Source organism: Castanea sativa, chromosome 8 (assembly GCF_040712315.1).
Source record: "Castanea sativa cultivar Marrone di Chiusa Pesio chromosome 8, ASM4071231v1".
Classification (NCBI taxonomy): Eukaryota; Viridiplantae; Streptophyta; class Magnoliopsida; order Fagales; family Fagaceae; genus Castanea; species Castanea sativa.
The window spans coordinates 38,255,765-38,279,317 of NC_134020.1; the positions used below are offsets into that span (position 1 = coordinate 38,255,765).

Genomic DNA, 23,553 nt, shown 5'->3' on the forward strand with positions numbered 1-23,553 from the left:
TTAACACAATAACTAGCTGTTCCTGCCGATAATATAATAAGGTTCTGCATTATGAATAAAGGGTACAACTAGTTAGAGTAAGATTTAGGCGTATGAACTAGTTACAGTCTTGTGCCTGTTTTATTATCAGCAACTGGCTAACTAGTAGATAGACTGGTCCTCTTAACTGCTTTTGCAAAATGCCGTATCATACCATACCTCAGGAAAACCTCAAATACAATGTCATGAAGATGGAAAGAAAAAAATTTAATGAAATGTTTAGTTTGATTATATCAGTTGTTGCTCAAGCAATATAGTCAGGCCTGCTTTGCAAAATGAACAGTAGTCTAAGATACATTAATCTGTACATTTTATTCTTTGCATGTTCAGTGCGATTCCAGTACAAACATAAAAGCATTGCAGTATATAATTTAATAATGTGAAGCTTGAAAAGTGAACCCTGGTCCACAAAATAGAGAGTTCGATGATCAATGGATGATTAAAGCCAATTTCTAATTTCAATAACCATACAAGAACACACTTTTGCTTTTAACATAAATAATTTGATCAGCAGGACAGAAGTCAACTCTTTCCTTTCATTAAATAATCCAATTAATCAAACAATAGAACTATCAAATACTTCACCAGGAAGAAAAAAGAGGTTTGAACATCTGGCAAGCTATAAAGATCTCAGATAACCAAAATCGAGATAGGAGGAAATATACTTTCTTAGAATAAGAAGGCATAAGAGGGGCAAGTAAAGATGAACAGTCACAAGATTACAACATAATATCACAAATGAAGACAATCGGTGGAATGTTTGACATGAACTGAAAGAGGCTTTTTTCCCCATAGCTAGAAGAAGTCATTGTACTGGTTAGTGAGAGAATTTTTGAGGTTTGAATACAAGCCATAGAGGGAATACTGCCGAAGGTTTTCGACTTCATACCATGAATTGAGAGCCATCAGATGCTTATCTGTGCCAGAAAAAGCTAGCTGTATCCCAAGACTGCAATCTACTGAACCCCCTCGGTTTTTACAGCTGGATGTTCTAATGGCACAATCTTGTTTGTTGAGGCAAACAAAGTTAGATTTACCTGAGCATGAAGCACATCCATCTCTCTTCCAATACAAATTCTGCAGCCTACCCTTCTGGAACTCAAGTACCTTTTTTGTTCAATGTCCATTTAGTTTAATTAGATCATAAAGAATATGAGACATCTATTTAAAAGAATATGAACCAGGTACAAGCTTTTTCATCATTACCAGAGTGAAACTGGTTACAATGTAGGTGCTATTTGCAACAAAAGCAGGGAGAGATCTTGCCGCATACTTTCTCCCCGCAAATGCCACCATATACCCACCATAAGTATCCTGTGAAGCACAAAATTTAACTAACAGAATTATATTGCAGAGAATGATGAGATCCAGATTACATGGACAACCACATGAAATTTACAGAAGATGAAATGCAAAGATGCATGGTACAGATACGGGTATGGGTACAGGTATACAACGTTTATTGAAAAATTTAGGGTACAAATATGTCGAGGATATGTATATTAATTTACTTATTAAATATATTTTTTATATATTGTTAAGCGTACATCAATTTAAAAACAATAATGGATAATAAGTGAATCCATGACCATTAAATTTTGTGTAGAATACGAACCAAGATCCAAAAGAGTAAATAAAAGACAATTAGATAAGTATTTAACATTGAAACCAATACATAAAGCATGTAAATAAAACTTCTTGCAAGTTTGGGCTATCTCTCACTATTGGGGTTGGGTTACAATGGTATCTAAGTCATATCACAGATGCATCCTAGATGTATTGGCACTTAAAAAAAAATTGATGGGCCATGTATCTTAGAGGTATCTGGTATGAAACCCGTACGAAAGGTATCGGATATGGGTATGTGAGCTAAAATGAAGTATCTGTGCATCTTGCAACAGGGCAAGATCCTAGAGATAAGATGACAAGGACCCAAAGAGGACACTACTCAAATCCAATCTTTATGTCTATTTTATGAATGCCCTAATTGACAATGATAATCTGTTCGTCAAAGAAAAGAATAATTCTATTCCAAAAGTCTCTAATACATACCAAATGGCAATAGATACATCCAAAATAAAAATTCATGAACAAAATCATGCAATTGCATAAGTCATAAGTATGTGAATATGAAGTAACATGAATTAACACATGATATAGTGGACCACTGAGTGGAAATTGACTAGAACTAGGCCTTTCAATTTATTAGATTGATTGGAAACCGCTGTTTTCATGATGACTTTCTACCCAACAACTCAACTGAACATAAACACCTTAATCAGAGGGTCAAGCAAGTATCAAATCTCATCACTAATATGATCATATCAACTTCAATGTACACTCTTACGACTAACTGAAGTTAGGCCAATTTTTGTGCATGCAGAATCTGATTTCTGATATCCACACCCGTTAAGGATCAGATATCTGACAGGCTTTAGGTGCCATTTGATTTGGCCGGTTATTAAGTGTCTCTCATTTATTGAATGATTGTGATTTTACCATTGCCTGATTGTGATTTTATCAAACTTTCGGTTTAAATTTTAATCTTCTTATTCTTGGGTTAACCAAACACTATTTGAGATTTAGAAATGGATTTAATCCACAGAAAATCCAAACCAACGGGCAACAAGCACACTAAACCCCAAATAGTCTTAGCAGATCAAATTGGCCATAACTTCTGAAAAAATCAGCCACAACTCACGTGTACCAGCAAGAAGCAAGCATGTATCTTTTAAATCAGGAATGAAGAAAATCCAGAGAGAGCAGTGGAAAAAGCTATTAAATTATACAATCTTGCTATTATAATAGAAGTGTAAAGTCCTCCAACATTGAGAGGATATACTGGAGACCTACCTAAAAGGCCAACAAATTTAAAGTGGAATAATATATATCACAACATAATATCCCTAGAGGAGGGAGAGGGGGAGGGGGGGCACAATTCAAACCAATGGCTTTCAGCCAATGCTACCCCTTAGGGTTAATTGAAGCATCCAGATTCTCCTGCCTTGACTCTTCTGTCTCATGCTTTAATGGTATCCAAACGTTCTAATGTGCAGAACGTCTTTTTATTTGTATTCACTTTAAGATATCCCATAAAATGAACACATTTATTTATCAAATAATTTATAATCTCAAGAGTCAAATCACACGTTGTAAATGTACTTTCCCATTTCTGATCAATCACTAATTTACGCAAAGAGAAAGAGTAACACGAACTGGGAGGCCCAAAAAAACTACTCTTTTAGCTCCAAAGGCTGATTATATCTAGTTCACCTTTTCTGTCATCAAACCCAAAAACTAGTCACTTATCCCTATTGAACTCTAAGTCTTCAAATTTTCCTCAATTCACTTCATATGATTTCATCCAAAGTTACTGAATCCTTACCCACCCACCTTACACACCGCAGGCAGATCATGCATGTTAATTCATGAAGTCGCAGCGATCCCAATGTACTATGTTTGTAACTCTAGTATTCTTATTCTTTTTTCTTTCCAATATAAAAGGCAACTCCATTCTTCAGTTGTTCAATATAACATTCACATTACTTAATACAATTTTAAAAATTAAAAAAGTTTAATGGCACGATTGATTTCACAACTGCTAAATGACAGTTTGTGATTGGTGCGCAGTAAAAGTGATGTCAGTGCCTCAACAAGTTGTGAAATTTGTTGTGTATAGTATTGTTGAATGTAAAAACATGAGTACTACACCACTAGCAAGTAGCAACATTTGGCATTTGCTTAACAATGTTAAGTGCTAATAACCCATTTATTTACAGAGTCATATTTTATCGTAACAGTAGCACCCATCAGGGCATCATCAGCTGAAGAACCAAAATTGATGCATATATGAATATGGCAATGATATATAACATATGGGATTTGAAAAGCTAAAGCTAAAAGATAAGAAATGAGTGGATATTACCGGAGAGAAGCTGGAGGTGTTGATGGTGAGGAGAGAGATGTCATCGACTTTGGGTCTGAAAACAGCGAGCTGGGAGTTGATGGTGGCGAGAGAGAGGCGGCGGTCACAGGGAGAGAGCTGATGAGACAGGTTCTGGTTGTAATAGAATGAGTCCTTGGTTGAGAATGCTATTCCAAATGTGAACCCATCGGATCTCTGGATCTTGGTGTCACCACACGGTTGGTACAACCCATTTGTGTTGGCTGCATCAAGTGTCTTCATCAACATCATCATCATCATCATCATCAGCATGGCCAACACTGCCATTGCCGTTGGATTGCTTATCACTCACTCTGCTCTTTCACACTTTCCTTTCTTGGCTCTTTCTTGCTGTTAAGGGAGTCTGGTATAAACTATAAAGACACTGTTGTGTTGTTTTGTGTTGTGTTGTCTGGGAGATAGTAAAGTTCAACTGCAAGAAAACAGAGTACATCCACATACCACATTCATGTTTTGGGTTGGGAAAGGTGTGAAGTGTGTCAGACAGGGATAATGAGTTACTACTACCATTGGATTTTTAAATTGTTTTTGAAAAAAATATAAATTAACTTTTTTAAAATAATATTAAAATAAATATGAGTTATTTCAAATTAAAGTGAATGGGGAAAAAAATATTAAATTCTGAAGATTTTGGACGTTTTTACATTTCGAAACCATCTAGATTCTTTTATATAATTTCAAAATCTTATTTTTTTTTTTTAAAGAAATTTATTTATATCATATAAAGTTGTGATTCATGTTTAGGATGTTGATATAGAATAAGTTTTATGTTCGAATAAATTATTGAATTAGAATATACTTCAATCGCTGGAAATTATTGTTTTCAAGTTCTATAAATTGATTGGCCACGTTAATGGTGTTATGGGTCACGTTAATTTATTTATGTGTATAAAGTAGAATATTGTTGTTGTCACATTTAAATATGGTTAGTAAGGCCGGTCCCCCCTCCCCCCTTTATATTCAATTAATTAAAAAAAAAAAAGACAAAACTTTCTTTATAAGAAATTATGACTCACTTTTTTTCATGAAATTATTCTTATATACCTATTTCAAAATAAGAACATAAATTAATTTAATATTCATTTTTAATCTAACAAAAATAATATTTAGAAAGTAAAAATTTATTTATTTTTCCCTAAGACTGAATACAAAAAGAATGATTAAGAACCATATTGAAAACATTAAAAAATAAAAAATATGAAAATTTTGTTTTCTCTTTTTAATTGTTAGGAAAAATCAACAATTTAAATTTCTATATATTTTATGGCGAAAAGCCCAACAAAAAATAAAATGAAAAGATGAACATTTTGCTGGAAAAATGAGCCGAACATTCTCAAAGAATGTTATATTGAACTTGCTATTACCAAATAAGGCATATATTTGTCATATATTACGGAGTAAAATACTAAAAAACAAAATGGGATTGGGGTATGGTGCAATAGCAATAATGAACGTGTGAAATTGCAAATTCAAAAATTCACTTTTAACCTCAATCATTTGATTGGAAAAACAATTTAACCTTTTCTTTTTTTTTTCTTTTTTTTTTACTTTTTCAAAATTTTACATCTCACAACGGTATGGTAATTTGCACCATGCAATTAAATCCAACAAAATTCTTACACATTTTCTGTCTATTTTTGTGGCCAAAGCCAAAGCCAAAGCCAAAGCAGTAAGCAGTGTGGTCCCTGAAATAAAATTACATTTGAATTCAGATTTATAAGTTTTAACCAAATCTATAGAATTTGAAACTTAGAATCTAATTTTGAGTCATGTGTCTAAATTTATATGTGGACCACACCATAATTATCCACTTAAGTTTATGTCACGTGTTCAATTAAGTTTTTTAATCTTTATCTTAAGTGAGTTAATAAAAGCAAAGAGAAATGATATGTCCACAACATTTTCACAACATTTTTACAACAAATCCTAAGTGGCAGGATGTTACTGGTTGTTATTATTGGGGCAAAAAAGTAATCTTAGTATTAGGTTCAAATTTGAACCAATAACAACTAACCACCTATGATTTGTTGTAAAAATGTTGTAAAAATGTTGTGGACGTAGCACCTCTCGCAAGCAAAATACTAAGAATATAATATTAATAAATTATAAAATTAAATAATAAAAAAATCAATCACATATACTCGATAAAAAACACCGCACAACAAAGATCAACTCACGTTATATTTTATTAAAATTAGAAGAAAAAAAATCATAAGTAATATTAAATTTAGGTAAAAACTTTAATATATAACTAATTACATTTACTTTGTTAAGAAAATAATTTGACTAATTATTTATATTTTATGATAAAAATTATGTTTAATTTTAAATGTATCTATACGTATGCATGTGTTACATGCTATTTTTTTAATAATTTGACTAATTATGTACATTTTTATAATTAAAATTGTATTTAATTTAAAATGCATCCATGTGTTTACATGAAATACATGCTAGTTTTAAATAAAACTACACTTGTTATATTTTGCTTATTCACTTTTTTTTAATACATTATACATCAAACTTTTCATTTTCTTATACATTGGATTAAAACACACATGTCGGATGTGGGATATTTTGCCCTATTTAATACACCCACTCATATTTTCAGTTTTTAAACAACATTACACATATTTCTACATAATTTTTCACCCACACGTATTTTCATAAATATTTTCAAACACATGTTTTCAGTTTTTAAGTGCATGCACCAAACACCCCTTTATTGGTTGATTATTCATTATAGTTCTGTTCAATTTGTTTCCTTAAAAAAAAAAAAGTTCTCTTTAATTTGGTTAACAAAAAAGTCTTGTACGGTTAATGCCAATGCTTTAAGAATTAGCAATCGACTAGCCATCCGATTCTTCCAACTGGAATTTGACAGTACAACTCAAAAAAGAGCCAACATATACAATTACTAGCTCCAATGCATAGCCAAATCTGACTAGCACTGAAGCTTAGCAAAATTAGTTCACTCTCTCTCTATTTCTCTCTCTCAACCGAAGCTCTCTCCAGCATGACCAAGCCGTAACTATAATAAAGAAGGCTTGCATGAGTGATGGGCTGATGGCTTTGGGTTTGTGTGGTTAGTGAAGCAAAGTGAGGAGCAAGAGTAGACGTACAGGGAAAAATAATAAAGAAAAATATTGAAAAATATTTATTAAAGATTGAGGGAAAAAAAAAACGAAAAGTTTGATGAAAACCCATTTGAAAATGGGTTAGTTCTAAATAAAGCAGGTTTTAGGTTGAATTTGGCTATAATTTTAGTTTTTTTTTTTTTTTTGCTGAATTGGCTATAATTTTAGTTAATCCAATGTGAATGCTCTAAGTGTATTATAAGATAATTATTCTTAACCTATCGACTAAGTACTTACAAACATGCAATTATGGATGTGCATTTTATAATATTGTAAATGGATACTAGTTTTTTGTGTGTTAAATTTTTTGCATAAAAATAACTTAGATTGGAACAAGTACCAAGGAAAAAAATTTCACTAAATTATAAATTACACCATCTAACTTTAACTTATTTTTCAATTCATTCCTACTAATTTAAGGGTTGTTTGATAACATTGTTTTTATAACGTTATTTGTATTTTTTTAAAATATGTGTAAATAAAATAAATATATAAAAATACATGTAATGTTGTTTAAAAACTGAAAAATATTACTCAAACTACCATATCAAACCACCGTTAATTTTTGTTTTTGTCATTTCAAATTTTCAACTTTAATACTTTAATTGAATGCATAAAGCACTATGCTACAATACATGCCAAAGAAGATGGTTCCCATAGTCGGTGGCAGCCGACCTTGAACCGTATTCTTTTCTGTCAAAAATCAAAAAAATCATACTTACATCAATCACGTGCTTCACAGTAGCTTCTAGATACAACGACTTGTATCCTACCTTGACATAAGGCAATCACTTCCTTGCTGATTCAACAGGAACAATGACATTCTTGAAGCCTTTTGATTTAGCTATTGCCAATCCAAGCAGCCAATGCCCAGAGTCCTTTCTTAGTTACTCACTTTGACCAGTAATACCATGAGAGATTTTTGGAGCTTATGTATGAATGGTGACTTCTGATCCAATCCATACCACAAGATGAAACTTGAAAGAGCTCACAGGCTTTTAGAGCATCCACAATGGTTCATCCCAATTCTATCTTATTTTACCATCTTAAAAAGTTACTTTATCAATTATACAATACTATTTTACAATATACCAACATCTCAACTTTTATTTTACCACAGTACACATTAAAATAATATAAAAATAACAGTATAAAAATATTTCTCAATTCTCTCTCTGATCTCTATTTCTCTTCCTCTGTCAACCTTCTCAATCACACCACCACTACTGTCTAGCTTCTTAGTCACACCACCCACTTCCTTTGATAGCAAAATCCAGAAACTAGAAACCAAAAATCATTCACAAACTAGAAACCATTATTCTAAATCAAAATCAAAACTAGAAACCCACCACCAACCCACACCGCCGCTTCCGCTGCACCACTGACCCACGTCCACATCAGTCACAAACCCACCACCACCAAAAACCCACACAACTCGCCGATCTCCACCGGTAAAAACTCAAATCACTCACCAATCTTAGATCCAAATCAAAATCCAAAATCAAAACAAGAAACCCACAACCGACCCACGCCGCCGCTGCACCACCTGACCCATGCCCACATCAGTCACAAACTCACCACCACTAGAAACCCACACAACTTGCCGATCTCCACCACTAGAAACCACAAAAAATACCCAGAAATGAGAAACTGGCTGAGAGAGAAAAGCTTAAGATTAAAGGGATTTTGAGATAGGTGGGTGAATCGACGGCGATGGCGAGAGAGAAAGGGGATGAGAGAGAAGAGAGAGACTTGGTGTGAGAGAGTTCAGCGATTGAGAGAGAGATGAGAGACCGTGGAGAGAGAACTGATACTATTTACAAATAAAATATTAATATTTTTTTACAATTAAGTTACAGTGTGATTCTACATTTAGAATCACACTGTAGCACAATTGCAAATTTTTTTGCAATCCTGAGAATTTACAACTTTCGCTGGAGTTGACAAAATGGGCTTGAATGGCAAAATTGGCTTACAATTGCCATATGCCCACTCCAATGCTGATGCTCTTACTCAAAAATCACAATTCCACCATGTTAAAAGGTACCTAACTTGACTACTTTCTATGTTTAAGCAAGTGAATATAAAAATAAAAATAAATGTTAAAAGGAAAAGAGTAACCTCTTCAAGTTTACACTACTCACACTAATTTCAATGGTTAGGGTAAAATTTAGATACAATTATTCAGGTGCTATATATTAGGTCCACAAACATGATTAAGGAACTTTATATAAGTTTTACCCCAACCTTCTTACTTTGTTCCTAACCCGTAAGATATCTTGAGCAAGCTAGAGATTTAATTATCTCTCATATAATCTGCTAACATAATTAGTTAAAGACGATATAGCAATTCATGGAAAAATTAATTTATGAAGGCTGCGTTTGTTTTGGCTGAAAATGATTTTAGGAAATCATTTTACACTAGCCTATGTGTTTGGTAAGCACAAAAAATTGGGTCAGACGGAAATTAATTACCGCATTGACTGTAAAATAACCCTAGCAAGCCGGAAATGAATTTCAAGTTTTATTTTACCTTTAAATGATTTCCACCCAAGAAAATAGAAGAGAGAGAGAAACAGCAAGAAGACCGAGCACCAGAAGCAACCCCAGATCGCACCACCGCCCCCAATCCCAAATCGAACCTATCTCGTCGCATCCTAGCACTAGCAAGATTGCACCGCCTGAAGCACCACTTAGATCGCGCTGCCTGTAGCACCGGCGAGATTGCACCCATAGTTGCCATTGGAAGCTCATTAGTGCTACTATCTAGATCGTCACCACCCAAGACTGAGCTTGTTCTCGACACACCGATCTTATTCTCCCTCTTGCTCAACGTCGCCGATCTGGCCGCCACAGACCACCAGCACACTCCACTCCACCCCCAAACCCACCCGATCTAGCCGCTGCCGTCCTCCATCCACTCTGATCTCCCTCCTTCCTGATCTATCTCTCTATCCCTCACTCTGTTACTCTTTCTCCCTCTAATCTCACTCTTTCTTCCTCTCCCTCAATATTTTTATTTTAATTTTTGGTTGTGTTAAGTGCATATTTTGAAATTTTCTATAATAAAATTTGTTTGGATGCTAAGAAAATGACATAAAATGTGAAAAATTTATAGAAAAATAAAATTTTTAGATATTATCAAACATCGAAAATTATTTTTTGAACTATTTTTCATTGCAAAACCAAACACCAAATTTCATTTTTTTCATACGAAAATTCACTTTTCCCTGCCTTTATTTTACTCTTGGAATTCGATTTACGTTGAAATATCACAATACGTGAATCTTACAAGTGTATAAAACCCATAAAATATGAGAAAAAAGCATCTCATACGTCTCCGATCCATGACCCCACAATGATAATGGGCCCCCTACTTTTAGGAAAGTTAGCACATTCATGATCCACAAGTATTGACTGTTGATTTTTAAATTTAATAAACCAACAAGATAGAAGTCGTGTTATTAGTTGGCCCACCCTCATTCATTGCTTTGAAAGCTAGTAATACATCATCAATCGGCCTAACCAAGAAGGAAGGAGGTAATTAAGCTACACTTTCCTTTTCTCTTTATTTTTTTTCTTCGCTAACAAGAAAAAGATTTTACTTTACTTCCTAAGACCACTTCTGTATTTCTCAAATTTTCCACTAATATTTGTCACCCACTTTAGAAATCAAATGGCAACTTTTTGAGAAATTCTTTAATTCAACTCAGAAGATATTGAATAAGATAGGATTATATATACATATATTTAATGTTTTTGACTTTTTTTTTTTGAAGTACTACCATACAAAGTGAAGTACAATAATTGCACTATGCTATTTCTTTGTTTTTCCTGACCTAACAAATCCTATCTTTTTTCTTCCAAATTTGGAACCAAGAAAGGTTTTTTCAAATCAAAAAAAAAAAAAAAGAAAGATTTTTTTCTTCTTTTTTATAGAATTAATTATCGCAACAGAACACTATGAGACGTGTAAAGAGGATGCAAGTGGCTGCGTTATTGTAATGCTAACTAATGATAATTTAATTAAGGTACTTTTACCACCACATACTATTGGCTCACAATTAACAAGTATAAAGTTCTTAAGGGTAGAGAGCAAAAGTTAAAATTCAAATCTCTAAAAAAAAAAATTATATACGTACAAGAAAAAATTTTATCCCAAATCAAAAAAAAAACCACCAACCTCTCATACCATTACACCTTTACGGTGAAAGTAATAACTTTTATTCAAGGTGGTTTCATTTCATGGGTATGGACCGTTTGATTGGGTAGGTGCCTCGCACAAGTCAAATTGGCAAACCCATGTGAATTTCCTCCTTTGTTTTTTTTTTTGTTAAGATCCAGTAGCCCAACCTATATAGGTAAATGGTCGATTTTCATTTGATGCTGATCTATAATAATCACTGGTGGCTATTAAATCAAATGTCCCCTTCCGATGCAAAACATGGACCTAACTTTCTTGCATGTGTACGCTGAAATGTCAGCTAATTCAGTAATCATTGCTCTTAAGTCATTGAGTACAATCCATTCCCTCTTAGTTAAATTGACACTTTTTAATATAAAAACGTTTAGAATTTAAATTCTCGTTTCTATATTCCATTTTTCATTTTGAAAGTTATTTCTTGACCAAACTCTAGAGAGATAATTGGACTGTTGGAGTCCTAACTTTATAGATAGAGGGTCGATTACCATTAGTCTTGTTTTATATGGGAGAAATTGAGATTATTTGGTTTAATTGAGAAATTCAGATTAACTAAAAGAATATGCATATGAAAATGTTAAAAAATGCCTTAAAAGTATTAGTTTAGGAAATAATTTTAAAAATATTTTGTGGGGAAATAAGAAAATAATTAATTTTATTGACAATTTTTTATATTTCCTATAAAAATAATATCAAAGCCTTTTTAATGTAGTTTATTAACAAATATCCTAAAGTCACCCGTTGAATCAAGAATATAAACTTCAATAAAAGATACAAATGGAAAAAACAATCAAAAGCTAAAATTTATGGGTTATGTTAACGAGTGCCCTTAGAGTATTGGTTAACAATTTATTTTAAAAAAAATTTGACACCACTTTTATGGAAAATGAAAAATGCTGTCAGAATATTAATTGACTTTTTTCTTTTCCTATAAGGGCATTCGTTAGCATTTTCCATAATTTATTAACTATTGTAAGTAAAACATTCAAGAAATTTTCCTACCAAATGCAGAAATTTAGGGTCCGTTTGTTTTGGCTTCAAATCATTTTAGGAAATCATTTTCCGTAAAACCGTGTGTTTGGTTGCGCATAGAAAATAAAATTTTCGAAAATGCATTTCATTTGACCGTAAATATAAAGGCTTTGACCCGAAAATCATTTTACGTTTCTATTTTCACTTCAAACCATTTCCGGACTCAGACCCGCAGAGAGAGAGAGAGAGAGAGAGAGAGAGAGAGAGAGAGAAACAACAAGGAGAGATCGCGCCGATCGCATCAATCTCGTTGATCGCAGCCCCGCGCCGATTGCACCGGTCTCGTCAATCGTAGCACAGCACCGATCGCACCGCGCCGATCAAGCAAAGATCACACCGATCTCGTCGATCGCAGCACAGCGCCGATCGCACTACGCCGATCAAGCAAAAATCGCACCGAATTTGATGAATTTTTTGATCGGATTTGATGAATTTTTTTTTTGGGTTTTGTTTCTTTTGTGTTTTGTTTCTTTTGTGTTTGTGGACTGAGAAATGATATTATATATTTGTTTGAAAGCTGATAAAATGTGAGCAACAAGTAAAAAATGTGTTTCCATAATATTTTCAAGAACACAACCAAACACTAAAATTCGAAGTATTTTTTTAAATACTAACAAACACCTGAAAATTTTTTTTTTTTTTTAAATATTTTCACCTGAAAATATTTGACACTTGAAAAACATTTTACATAGAACCAAACAAAGCCTTAATAAATTAATACTCCATTTACTAGTTTAGAACATCTCGAAAAGGTAAAACTAACCCTCAATTTCAGACAAAGGCAGGAAATAGAATATATTGACAGTATTGGAAACAGCAATTGATTTTTAAGGACATAAACTTTGGGAACTAGGAACTCTCAAATTTGGTATGGAGAGTAATAATCAATGGTTGACTTGGCAATAGACAAACAAGAGGCACCGACAAAAATGTTTAAGCAACAATTTTTATTAATACAATTTTTTTCACAATATACTTTTTTTCATAATATTAACGGAATGCTAATAGAGATGTCTTTACAACAATTGGTAATAAACCATATTAAGAAAGTTTTGATATTATTTTCATAAAAAATATTTAAAAAGTTGTCCAACATTTAGATATTTGTTAACAAACTATTTTAAGAAAGTTTTAACACAATATTAAAAAAATTTCTAAACCAACGCTCTTATAGCATTCATTAACATTTTCCTTAAAACAATAGCATAAACACCATAACTATTATGCATTACCACCTAGTTAAGAGCATTCACATTGAGGACCTACTTTTCATATTTTAAGTTAACTAATAATTTTTATTAAAATAATATATAATACAACCACATACACACACACACATATATATATATAGGTTCAATTAACTAGTGCCCTTAACAAACCATTTTAAGAAAATTTTGATACTAATTTCATGAAAATGTTTTTTTCTTTTCCCTCCAACAAACTTTTCTAAATTAATTCATTGACAAATACTACATCCATTAACAAAATTCTAAAAATATTCTTTCTTCCTCCATTCTTTATTATTTACCCTTTACCCAAATCATCAGCACAACACCCAAACAAGGACAAAAGTAGATAATGGTAATGTACTTGGGTGAGAGAAAGAATGAATAAAAAATACCATTTGCATAAGTTACAGTATCGTCTAAATTTGGACAACAAACATTATATAGTAAAAAATGTTACTTTGCCTAATGAGTACATAAACGGCGAGTGTTTTGTGAGATTTATTAGACAAATTTGGAGTCTTATTATATGCTTTTTTAACATAACCGATGTGAATCCTCTAGAAAAAGTCTTTAAAAAAAACCTGAGAAGTTTGAACCACAAAGATTCATTATTTGAAAGAGTATTATAATCACTCAAATCAAGACCACATAGATCGTGACCTCATGTTGATGTGTACTGGCTGGCTGCCACCAAGAAATGAAGACAAAGCATCCAAAGAGTAGGTGGCCCTCCATTACATCAATCACACGCAAAGGAAAATGCAACTTTGTCCTTCGCCATAATAATAATTTCATATTTTACGAAACAAGCACCACCGACATTTTTTTTTTTTTCTCTCTAGAACTGTGTTACTGTTTATTACTTCTTTTTAGACAAATTGTGATGGATTACTTCATCATATGCAAAAACAATCAGACAACTGTAGGTTCCAGCTCATATTCAAAGAACAAAATATTATTATTGTACAGCAAAGAGAGAAAAGAAGAGCAGAGAGAGACAAAATTCTCCTTTTAATTTCTTCAGCATTACATTCTCTTTAATGTAGAGAAATTGTATTATAAATAGTACACAATGATTCTGGCACCGCTCTATCTTGTACAAAGAGCCAAAAAGAAAGAAAAAAATGGGATTTGGGGAAATCCAAAGAGCAGGAAGGAGCAAATGGCCAAAACCGGCTTGGATTTTTACATTTCACCCGGCTGTAAAAAAAAGCCAATTATTGTTCCCTCACATTATCATCATAAATTGAACCTTAAGTTTTGGGTGGCACTATTTGAGTATTTTTTTTCCCCACCCAAAATAGCTAACTTTCCCACCATCAAGAACAATTTTGTTCTATGTAAATATATTATACATCCTTTTTTTTTTTTCTTCCCCTCCCTAAGTTACATGTGGATATATTATAATCCATCGCTACATATGTACAAAAAGCACATCACAAATGGAGACTAAAATCTACATTTACTCCTAGTACTACTATTACCATAATAGTTCTACTCTTACACCATCACAAAACACTTTAAAGAAAAAAGTACCTGCTTCTTTTACTCTTTCACAGGTATCTCTTTTCCTTTGAACCCTTTTTGATTTCCTTTTACGTTTGTCCGTGACTTTGGACTTTCTGGGTTCACATTGGTTGTACTTTGAAGGCACTTAGCGCCAGCTTCAAAAAACCATATCCCACCGGAACAAGTCAAAAAAACTTTTTAACAATTGGCCGTTTTCACCTGTGAAAAAATCAATTCAATGGACTCAGTATAATTATGCTCAAACCCCAACAACACAAAAAACAATAATGTCACATACACAACTTTTTTTAACAAATTTCCCACCTAAAGAATTGTCGGTAGCACCAAGAAAAAAAAAAAAAGGAATCATTTACATATTTTTCACCTAATTTCAGATATTCAAGAATATGTGATCATTCACTGCTAGAAAAATAAATTAGTAAACAAAACACTTAACCAGTTTGAAATTCTTCAAAAAATATTCCACTAGAGATTGGGTCAAAATCCCAAATTTTGGCTACCTAAATTGACTTTCCAACGTTTGCATAAGCATAATTTCAATTTTCAATCTTTAAATAAAATAAAAAAATGATATACTAAAGAGGGCAATTTGGTAATGAAAACAATAGTAAAGATTCTAAATCAATCGGCAGACAAACACCCAATAAAAAAGGCGGGTTTAGTAAAGTTGACTCGGACTTACTTTTCCCACCAAAAATATAATAAAGCGGATTTTTCGTGGTTTTTTCCGCTAGCCAAAAATCCAAATTTCAGGGATTAGGATCAAACTCTCACACACCCGCCACCCTCACTCACCACCACCGACACTAACTCACTGAGTCGAGCAAAATTTAACCAATGCCGTAAAAATTAAACTTGACACCTTCGAGTTTACGTCACCTCGAGATTTACCTGACTAATGAACCCACCATTTTGATTCCGCTAACTAAATTCACGATTTCGAAATTCACATTTAGCAAGGTAAAAAGTAAAAAGAGAAAAACAAAAAGTAATAAGTTACCGAAAAATGTCATTCAGTCGCGGAAAATGACCGAATCGGCGAGACCCATTAAGGGTTTCAGGCAATCAGGAGTGAATTTCCTGGCGAACAAGTACGACTCGGAAAAATTGGATTGACGCAGCCGATAAATTAACTCGGCCGAAACTTCGGGTGGCCGATACGTGTACGGGTGACCATTGACCGTACCGGTCCAATTGACCTTCGTCAAAGTGTAATGGGTGCAACCATCAGGGTCCGCCATTGATAGCAGAGTCGGGAAATAGTGCTCTTCAGGGAAACACTCGTCGTCTCGGTAACACGGAAGCTTGAATTTCCTCCACAGAGTCCGATCCTTGATCACAACCAGCGCGTGCTTACGCGTCACCACGAAGAACTGCGACCCGCCCCGGAACTTCTCGAACGGCACCTCGGGCATCATCGCGAACCGGCCTCTCGCGGCGTACCGCTTCCACAGCGACCGGTTCTTGGAGATGATCTCGATGAAGCTCTTGTACTTGAGGCGAACCCCGCCGTACTGAGCCGACTCGGAGGGAGACTGAGTCAGATCGAAGGTGGTGGAGGTGACGAGCGAGCTGTACACGTACCGGAAAGAGTGGAGAGGGACGCAGTACTGAGACAGCACGGCGAAGAACGCGTTGGCCGGATCGTCGATGACGGCGGTGGCGAGCAAACGGCGCGTGGCGGAGATGAGCGTCGGGGAGCCGCGGTAGGTTTTCTTGGCCGGAATGAAACGGAACTCGAAAACGGTGCCCTTAGGGCGGGTGACGTTGACGGAAGGATCGGCGTGGACGTAGACGTTGTAGAGGTTTTTGGAAGGGGCATTTTGGAAAAAGTGTTGCCAGAGAGGGGCGAAGTGGAGGTCGGAGTTGGTGAGGAAGAGGAAAGCGATCTTGAGTTTGGGGTTTTTGGAGGAGGAGAGGTGGGAGAATGTGTTGGAGGGGTTGGAGAGAGAGGCGGCGCGGTTGAAGAGGGAGAGGTCGTCGAGCTCGTCGGGGAGAGGGATAGGGATGGAAGGGTGACGAAGAGGGAGGAAACGAGGGGCTAAGAGGAAGAGGATTGGGAGGGAAAGGAGGAGGGAAAAGGTGAGGACGAATTGAGTGGAGAACATCGATGAAGGGGAGATGGTTATGAGTCGGGATAGAATGGGTGGGAGGATGGTTGGGAATCTTGGTGCGTGAGGATTGGGGTCTGGAATTTTGTTAGAGCTCGAGAGACTTAAATCGATTTTTTTTTTTTTTTAGGGTTTGATTTTTTTTTTGGGGGGTTGGGGTTGGGGTTGGGGTTGGGTGGGTTTGATGATGATGATGTGAGGGTGATGAGAAGGTGGTGGCTTTGGTGCGAGTAATTAAGAGGAAATGAGAAAGGAAAGAAAGAGAGAGAGAGGGAAAGTGGGCAAGTGGGTACAGAAGGCGTGATATTGCTGCCGTTATGTTTCACGGTAGTTGTTGGAAGGATGTGATTGTTTCTCAGATTGGATGTACCAAGCTTGTTGTTTGTTTGTTAGTTAAAGGGGGTAAAAAATGAAATAGACTAGAATTGGTAAATACCATCCTCTTTTTGGCTTTTGTTGACGAAATTGATAACAACTTATTTTAATAAAAATTTGACATTACTTTTATGAGAAATAAAAAAAATAAAAACATTTCCTAAAATGGTTGATATATCCATTAACATTTCTCTTCTTTTATTATTTTTAATAAAATAAAAAGGAAATCTAGAATAGAGGGAAAATCTAGATTTTATAACATATACATGAGTACAAGGTGAAAAAAATATAATACTTATGAGTATGAAAAAAAAAGTGAAAATATATTATAATAATAAATATAATATACTGTTAAATTCTTATAGGTGGAAATTAGAATAAGGGGGAGGTTGTGGATCTTGTGATATGATAAAATATAAGAGCATCAGTATTTGAGCTGATATAACTCATAATATGTTATAGTTTAGTATTAAAAAAAAACAAAAAAAATGCATTATTCAGGCTTATATTTGTAAATTTTTTTACAATCTTGCTACAGTACCAACTTACTTGTATGGTGTTACTGTAGCATATTGTATAATTTTTTTTTTCCTCTCTAGCAGCCACTCAATTCTATCTCTTTTATTATTTCTCTCTCTCTCTCTCTATCTCTCTCTCTCTCTCTCTCTCTCTCTCTCTCTCTCTCTCTCTCTCTCAAAGCTTGCCACCAGAGCTAAGTTGGATTCGAAGTGGTCTCGACATGGTAGAGTTCGGTGTGGTCATGGCATGGTCACAACATGGCAGAGATCGGCGTTGTCATGGCGTGGAGAGTGGGTTCTAATGGGATCTGGGTTGGATTCGGATTCTGATGGGTTGTTTGATTTTTTTTGCAATGGATTTTTGTCTTTTGGGTTCAAATAGGTTAGATTTTGGATTCCAATGGGTTGGATTTTGGATTCTAATAGGGTTTGGGTTGGATTTGGATTGGTTGGTTGGGTTGGCATGATAGGTAGTAGGTTGTTTGGTTGTTCTTGCTCTAAGTTTGCTGGGTATTTGGTGGGTTTTTTTTTTATATTGGGTTATTGGTTTTGGTGAGATTTTGGTAGGCAGTGGACAGTGGTGGGCATGGTGGTGGCGTGGTGGTAGTGACTAGATTGTTTGGTTTTTTAATGGGTTTCCTGGATTTTTGGTGGGTATTTGCCGGGTTTTTTTTTTCTTTTAATTTGAGTTTTTGGTTCTGGTGGGATTTTCGTGGGTAGTGAGTAGTAGTGGCATGGTGGTAATTGGATTGTTTGGTTGTTGAGAGAGTGATAGCCGTGACAAAAATTAGAAAGTGAAGAGAGATATATAATTTGTTTATTATTTTATTGTATGATTTACATTATTTTAATTTTTTGTATTTTAAAATGAAAAAGTTCGGATGTTGAGTGTATTGTAAAATAGTATGGTATAATAGATAAAGTAACTTTTAAGATGGTAAAATATGATATATTTTAGATACCAAATGCTAATGCTCTAATAATAACACACACACACATATATTCATGATATCCTCTTTTATTTCATTATATATATATATATATATATATATATATATATATATATATATATATATAATATGATAGTTAGGAAGGGGGATTTGCATCCTCTACATTTCTTTTAATAGCACAAAAAAAAAATCTAATTAAGTTACAAAAATCTTGACAACTTTTAAGAATAATATAAACAAGGGTTTTATAGGAAATTTGGTAATGAACTATTTTAGGAAAGTTTTGATATTACTTTCATAGAAAATATAAAAAAGACAAAATTTACCTACAAAATTGGTTGTAGCCTAAGGTTATAACTTTACTCAATATCTTTTTATTAGATGTGAACTTTAACAAATTCACCGCTGGATTATATCTTCTTTTTATATCCTTCATGCTTGCAAAATTTCTAGAAAATTAAAGATCAATAGCTAAGTCGTCAATAAATTGTTTAAATTGCAAGTTCTTATAGTTTAAATTTTAAAAAAAAAAATTATGCATAAAATATAAGTTTATAGATCATATAGTAAATGATATCCAATTGACATTAAATTTGACATGTGTATTGAGAGTGTAAAGAACATGCAATTCAACAGTTAGATTTTCAAAATATGCAGTAATATTTATTTTATTGAGTAAGATTGTAAACTTAGGCTACAACCAAATTTGTAGTTAATTTTTGTTCATATAAAAAACCTTTAAAAAAATTCAATTACTTTTTTTTCTCATAAAACGTTTCTAAAAATAATTCATTAACAAATATTTTTGAAGCACTAGTTAACATTTCCCTGTAAAAGAAGCCAACAACCTTTTAAGTCATGGTTTTTATGTTGCTATAAAAAAGAATATGTATATATTTGATACATAACATACATTCTCTTATTTTTTTGATGAACAACATGCATTCTCTTATTTCTAAAAGATATTATAAAAGATACATTCAAGTTATAACTAACATTCTTTGACAATGACTCTCGGTTAAGGGGCTAGTAATAGTATATCTTTAGCTCAATATGTTCTGTCATTCTATGGGTATTTCCACATATTTTGAGTTTGTTTATGAGCTTCACATATGGCAAATCCGTAATTTGGTAAACTCAAAAATTAAAATAAAATAAAATAATCTAATAGTAGTAACAGATAGATGAACCTGGTTTGCAGAGATGAAAATGGATCATATATTCATTATTCTTTACTATTGACCTTTAGCATAATTAATAGCATTGGCTGTTATGTAATCGTTGATTACTTAATAAATTCATACATAATGCAGATTTTCAGGTAAATGGTGCCGTGCATGAAGATGGAGAGAATATTTCTTAGGGATCATATATCAATCATAATAATAATAAGAGAAATGAACATATTTTTTTCAAACTTTGATAGCGAAATCAGATCTGATCAACCTTCTTTTTTAAGAATTTATCCAAGTGCAAATTAGGGACATGACAAAAACGGATGTGATGTCTCATATATAATACAACCTCATTTGGTGGATCTACCTTTTTTTTGTTCTTTATATATATATATATATATATATATAGAACTTTTAAAATTATTTCTATATTTAATTTCCCAATATAAAAAAATGTTTATATTAACTTTTTTTTTATTATTATTTATATGTAAGGTAGTAGATGATAAATCTTGACTGCGAGTTTACACATGTGTCCGATTCTTTCTTAAAAATAATTTAAAAAAAGACGTCCGTACAAGAATTTGGAATCCAATGAATGAAATGAAATAGGAATATATCAGTGAAAGTCTGAGAGACACATTCTTTACTTGGGAAGGGTAGTTTCCACGAATTTTAATAAACTTTAAATTTACACCCACATGAAAGAAACCACGTAAGAGTTTCAGAGAGCAGAGGGTATTCTTCCCATGGCTACTTATTATACACGACAAAAAAAGATTGGTCCAGTGTCATCATGTTAATGATTGTCTGAAAGGGTCACAAAAGAGAGTCTAAATTTTCTGTGCCACTTTTTCTGCTTCACTTTATACTCCACTAATAAAAACTTGTTATGTGTTCACCTAATTAATTAAACACTACTATTAATTAATAACAGTAGCATCAATAAGTCAATAATGATAGTATTTAATTAATTAGGTGAACACGTGGCAAATTTTTATTGGTGAAGTATAGAGTGGAGCAGGAAAATTAGAACAGAAGATTTGGACTCCACAAATGGTGACATTTAATCCAACGTATCAAAATAGCCCATAAGGGCATCCACATCAGTCCTTTTATTTTAAATCTATTTTTACACTAAAAACTTACTTTTTATATTTTACACATTCATTTTTACAAAACACTCACATCAGTTCATCTATTTTACCCATCTTTTAATTAAATAATCAATTTCCTCACAATTTTTTATTATTTCTCCTAACCACCGAGATATATACGCGCGCTCACTCTCCTCTTTCCCATTTCTGATTTTTTTTCTCCATCTCTCTCTCTCTCTCTCTCTCTCTCTCTCTCGATTAACTCTCCGATCCGCTTCGATCCACCAGCTCCGATCCACCAGCTCCGAGCTCTGATCCGCTCCGATCCACCAGCTCCGAGCTCTGATCCACGATCCACGAGCTCCGAACTCCGATCCACAAGATCCGATCCACGATCCACCAGCCACGAGCTTCGATTCGAGCTCCGATCCACTATTTGTGTTTGTGTATCTCTGTTTTTTTTTTTGAGCAAGTGTATCTTTGTGATGATATGTCTGTGTGTTTGTGTGTAAGTGTGTTTGTGTGCATCTGAGGAAAAAGAAGATGAGCAGTTAACTGGGTTTGTTGAGCACGGATAAGAGAGAGAAAAAAAGGAGCGAACGGAAATTAATAAAAAAATGATATACGAGCTACAGTAACCGTGCTAATATACACGGTTACTGTAGCTCGGGGATGGATTTACATAATTTTGCATATTTTTACACCCATTGATGTGAGTGTTTTTTTGCTCAAAATGTGTAAAATTGGTAGTTATTTCTATTTTAGAAGATTTTAGAAGGACTGATGTGGATGCTCTAACATGGTTGTTGGGTAAGTAAGGGAAGAGAGGAAGGGTGATTATATACATGTTCTGTCAATAAAAGCTCCTAGTGATACACTGAAACCCTCCAAAAAATAAAAGAATAGTTCAGCCTTCCCCCAAAAGTCGTACATAACTTTTATTTTATTTTTTGGATAAGTAATAAAAAGGTGCTCATGCATAAGGGTGTCCACACAACTCAGTAACTCGATCAACCTGTTGGACTCGTCGAAACTGAACCGTCACCACTCGAACCGACCAATCCGACAATCGGCGGCGGGTCGCCACCCGCAAAACCCGATACCTTTGAGTCAACTGGCGGGTTTCCTCCCCAAAAACTCGAGCCACCCAACCCGACCATAAAATCAACAAAATCTGGCAAGATCCAAAGGTTTTTCAACAAAGAGCTACTTGAATTCCATTGCAATCCACCAAATCTAACAATATTTTTGATTTTCCGATGAAGAGCTACTTGAAATCCACCAGATCCGGCAGAATCCAGCGAGATCTCGTCGAGATCTAGTCCAAATTCGACGGATCCGGCCAAATATCGACCAGATCTCGACCGATCCGACAAAATATCAACACGGCAATAAAATATCGGCATTGGTGGCAAAACTCGAAACCAACTGACACAAACCCGAAACCCGACGGACCCAAACCGAATGATCCGACCATTATTATGGGCCAGTTTCAATTTTGATTTTCACCCACCCAAAAAAATCGGGTCAGGTTTAGGTCGAGCACAAACCCGACCCATGGACACCCCCATGCGTGTGTTCATAGCTCCTAGCCCACTTGAATTTGACAGTACATAAACTATTTAACCAGCCATATTCCCACCCAATTGACAAAGATGATAGGTTATGTCTATATGAATTAAGTTCTTCGAGTTTTGAGGTTTAAGAGTATCAGGTTATGTATGATCAAACTATTTTTATATATATATATATATTTATTTATTTTTTTTTCTTAAAAGTTACTTACATCAACAAAAAAAAAAGTTACTTATGATCGAGAAGCCAAAGGAGAGGCATGGATGAGAAAAATGATGTAAATGAAGTCAAACAAGATGATTTGACTTAAGGTCTAATTTCAAGTAGGGATGTTCACGGGTCAGATCAGTTCGGTTTTGAACTCAAACCAAACTCGACCCACTCAAATCGAATGGCATGCAGAGAGACCTACCGCTAATCGCCAACATCAACGGGTCAAGTTAGTTTCAGGCTCAAGTGAATATTGGTGGTAGAAGTCATCTAACTCTATTGTAACTCACCATATTTAGGTGAAAAGTAGCTGAATTTGGTTGAGATTTGGCTAGATCTAGCTCAATCTTGCTGAATCTAGTCAAGATACCACCAGATAAGATCAGGATTTTACTAGATCTAGCTGGAGT

The 23,553-nt window shown here is 34.1% G+C and overlaps 2 protein-coding genes across 2 annotated transcripts; both read right to left on the minus strand.

Moving 5' to 3' along the window:
* Positions 1-557: 557 nt before the first annotated feature.
* Positions 558-4,494, minus strand: LOC142607789 (uncharacterized). The gene is made up of 3 exons (XM_075779419.1): positions 3,965-4,494; positions 1,246-1,353; positions 558-1,146 (listed from the first exon to the last, which is right to left on the minus strand). Exons 1-3 carry the CDS (start codon positions 4,268-4,270, stop codon positions 835-837), a joined length of 726 nt encoding a protein of 241 aa, XP_075635534.1. The 5' UTR covers positions 4,271-4,494; the 3' UTR covers positions 558-834.
* Positions 4,495-14,596: 10,102 nt separating this feature from the next.
* On the minus strand, positions 14,597-17,500 carry LOC142607788 (glycosyltransferase BC10). The gene is made up of 2 exons (XM_075779417.1): positions 16,133-17,500; positions 14,597-15,330 (listed from the first exon to the last, which is right to left on the minus strand). Exon 1 carries the CDS (start codon positions 17,238-17,240, stop codon positions 16,146-16,148), a length of 1,095 nt encoding a protein of 364 aa, XP_075635532.1. The 5' UTR covers positions 17,241-17,500; the 3' UTR covers positions 14,597-15,330; positions 16,133-16,145.
* Between the last annotated feature and the right edge of the window lie 6,053 nt (positions 17,501-23,553).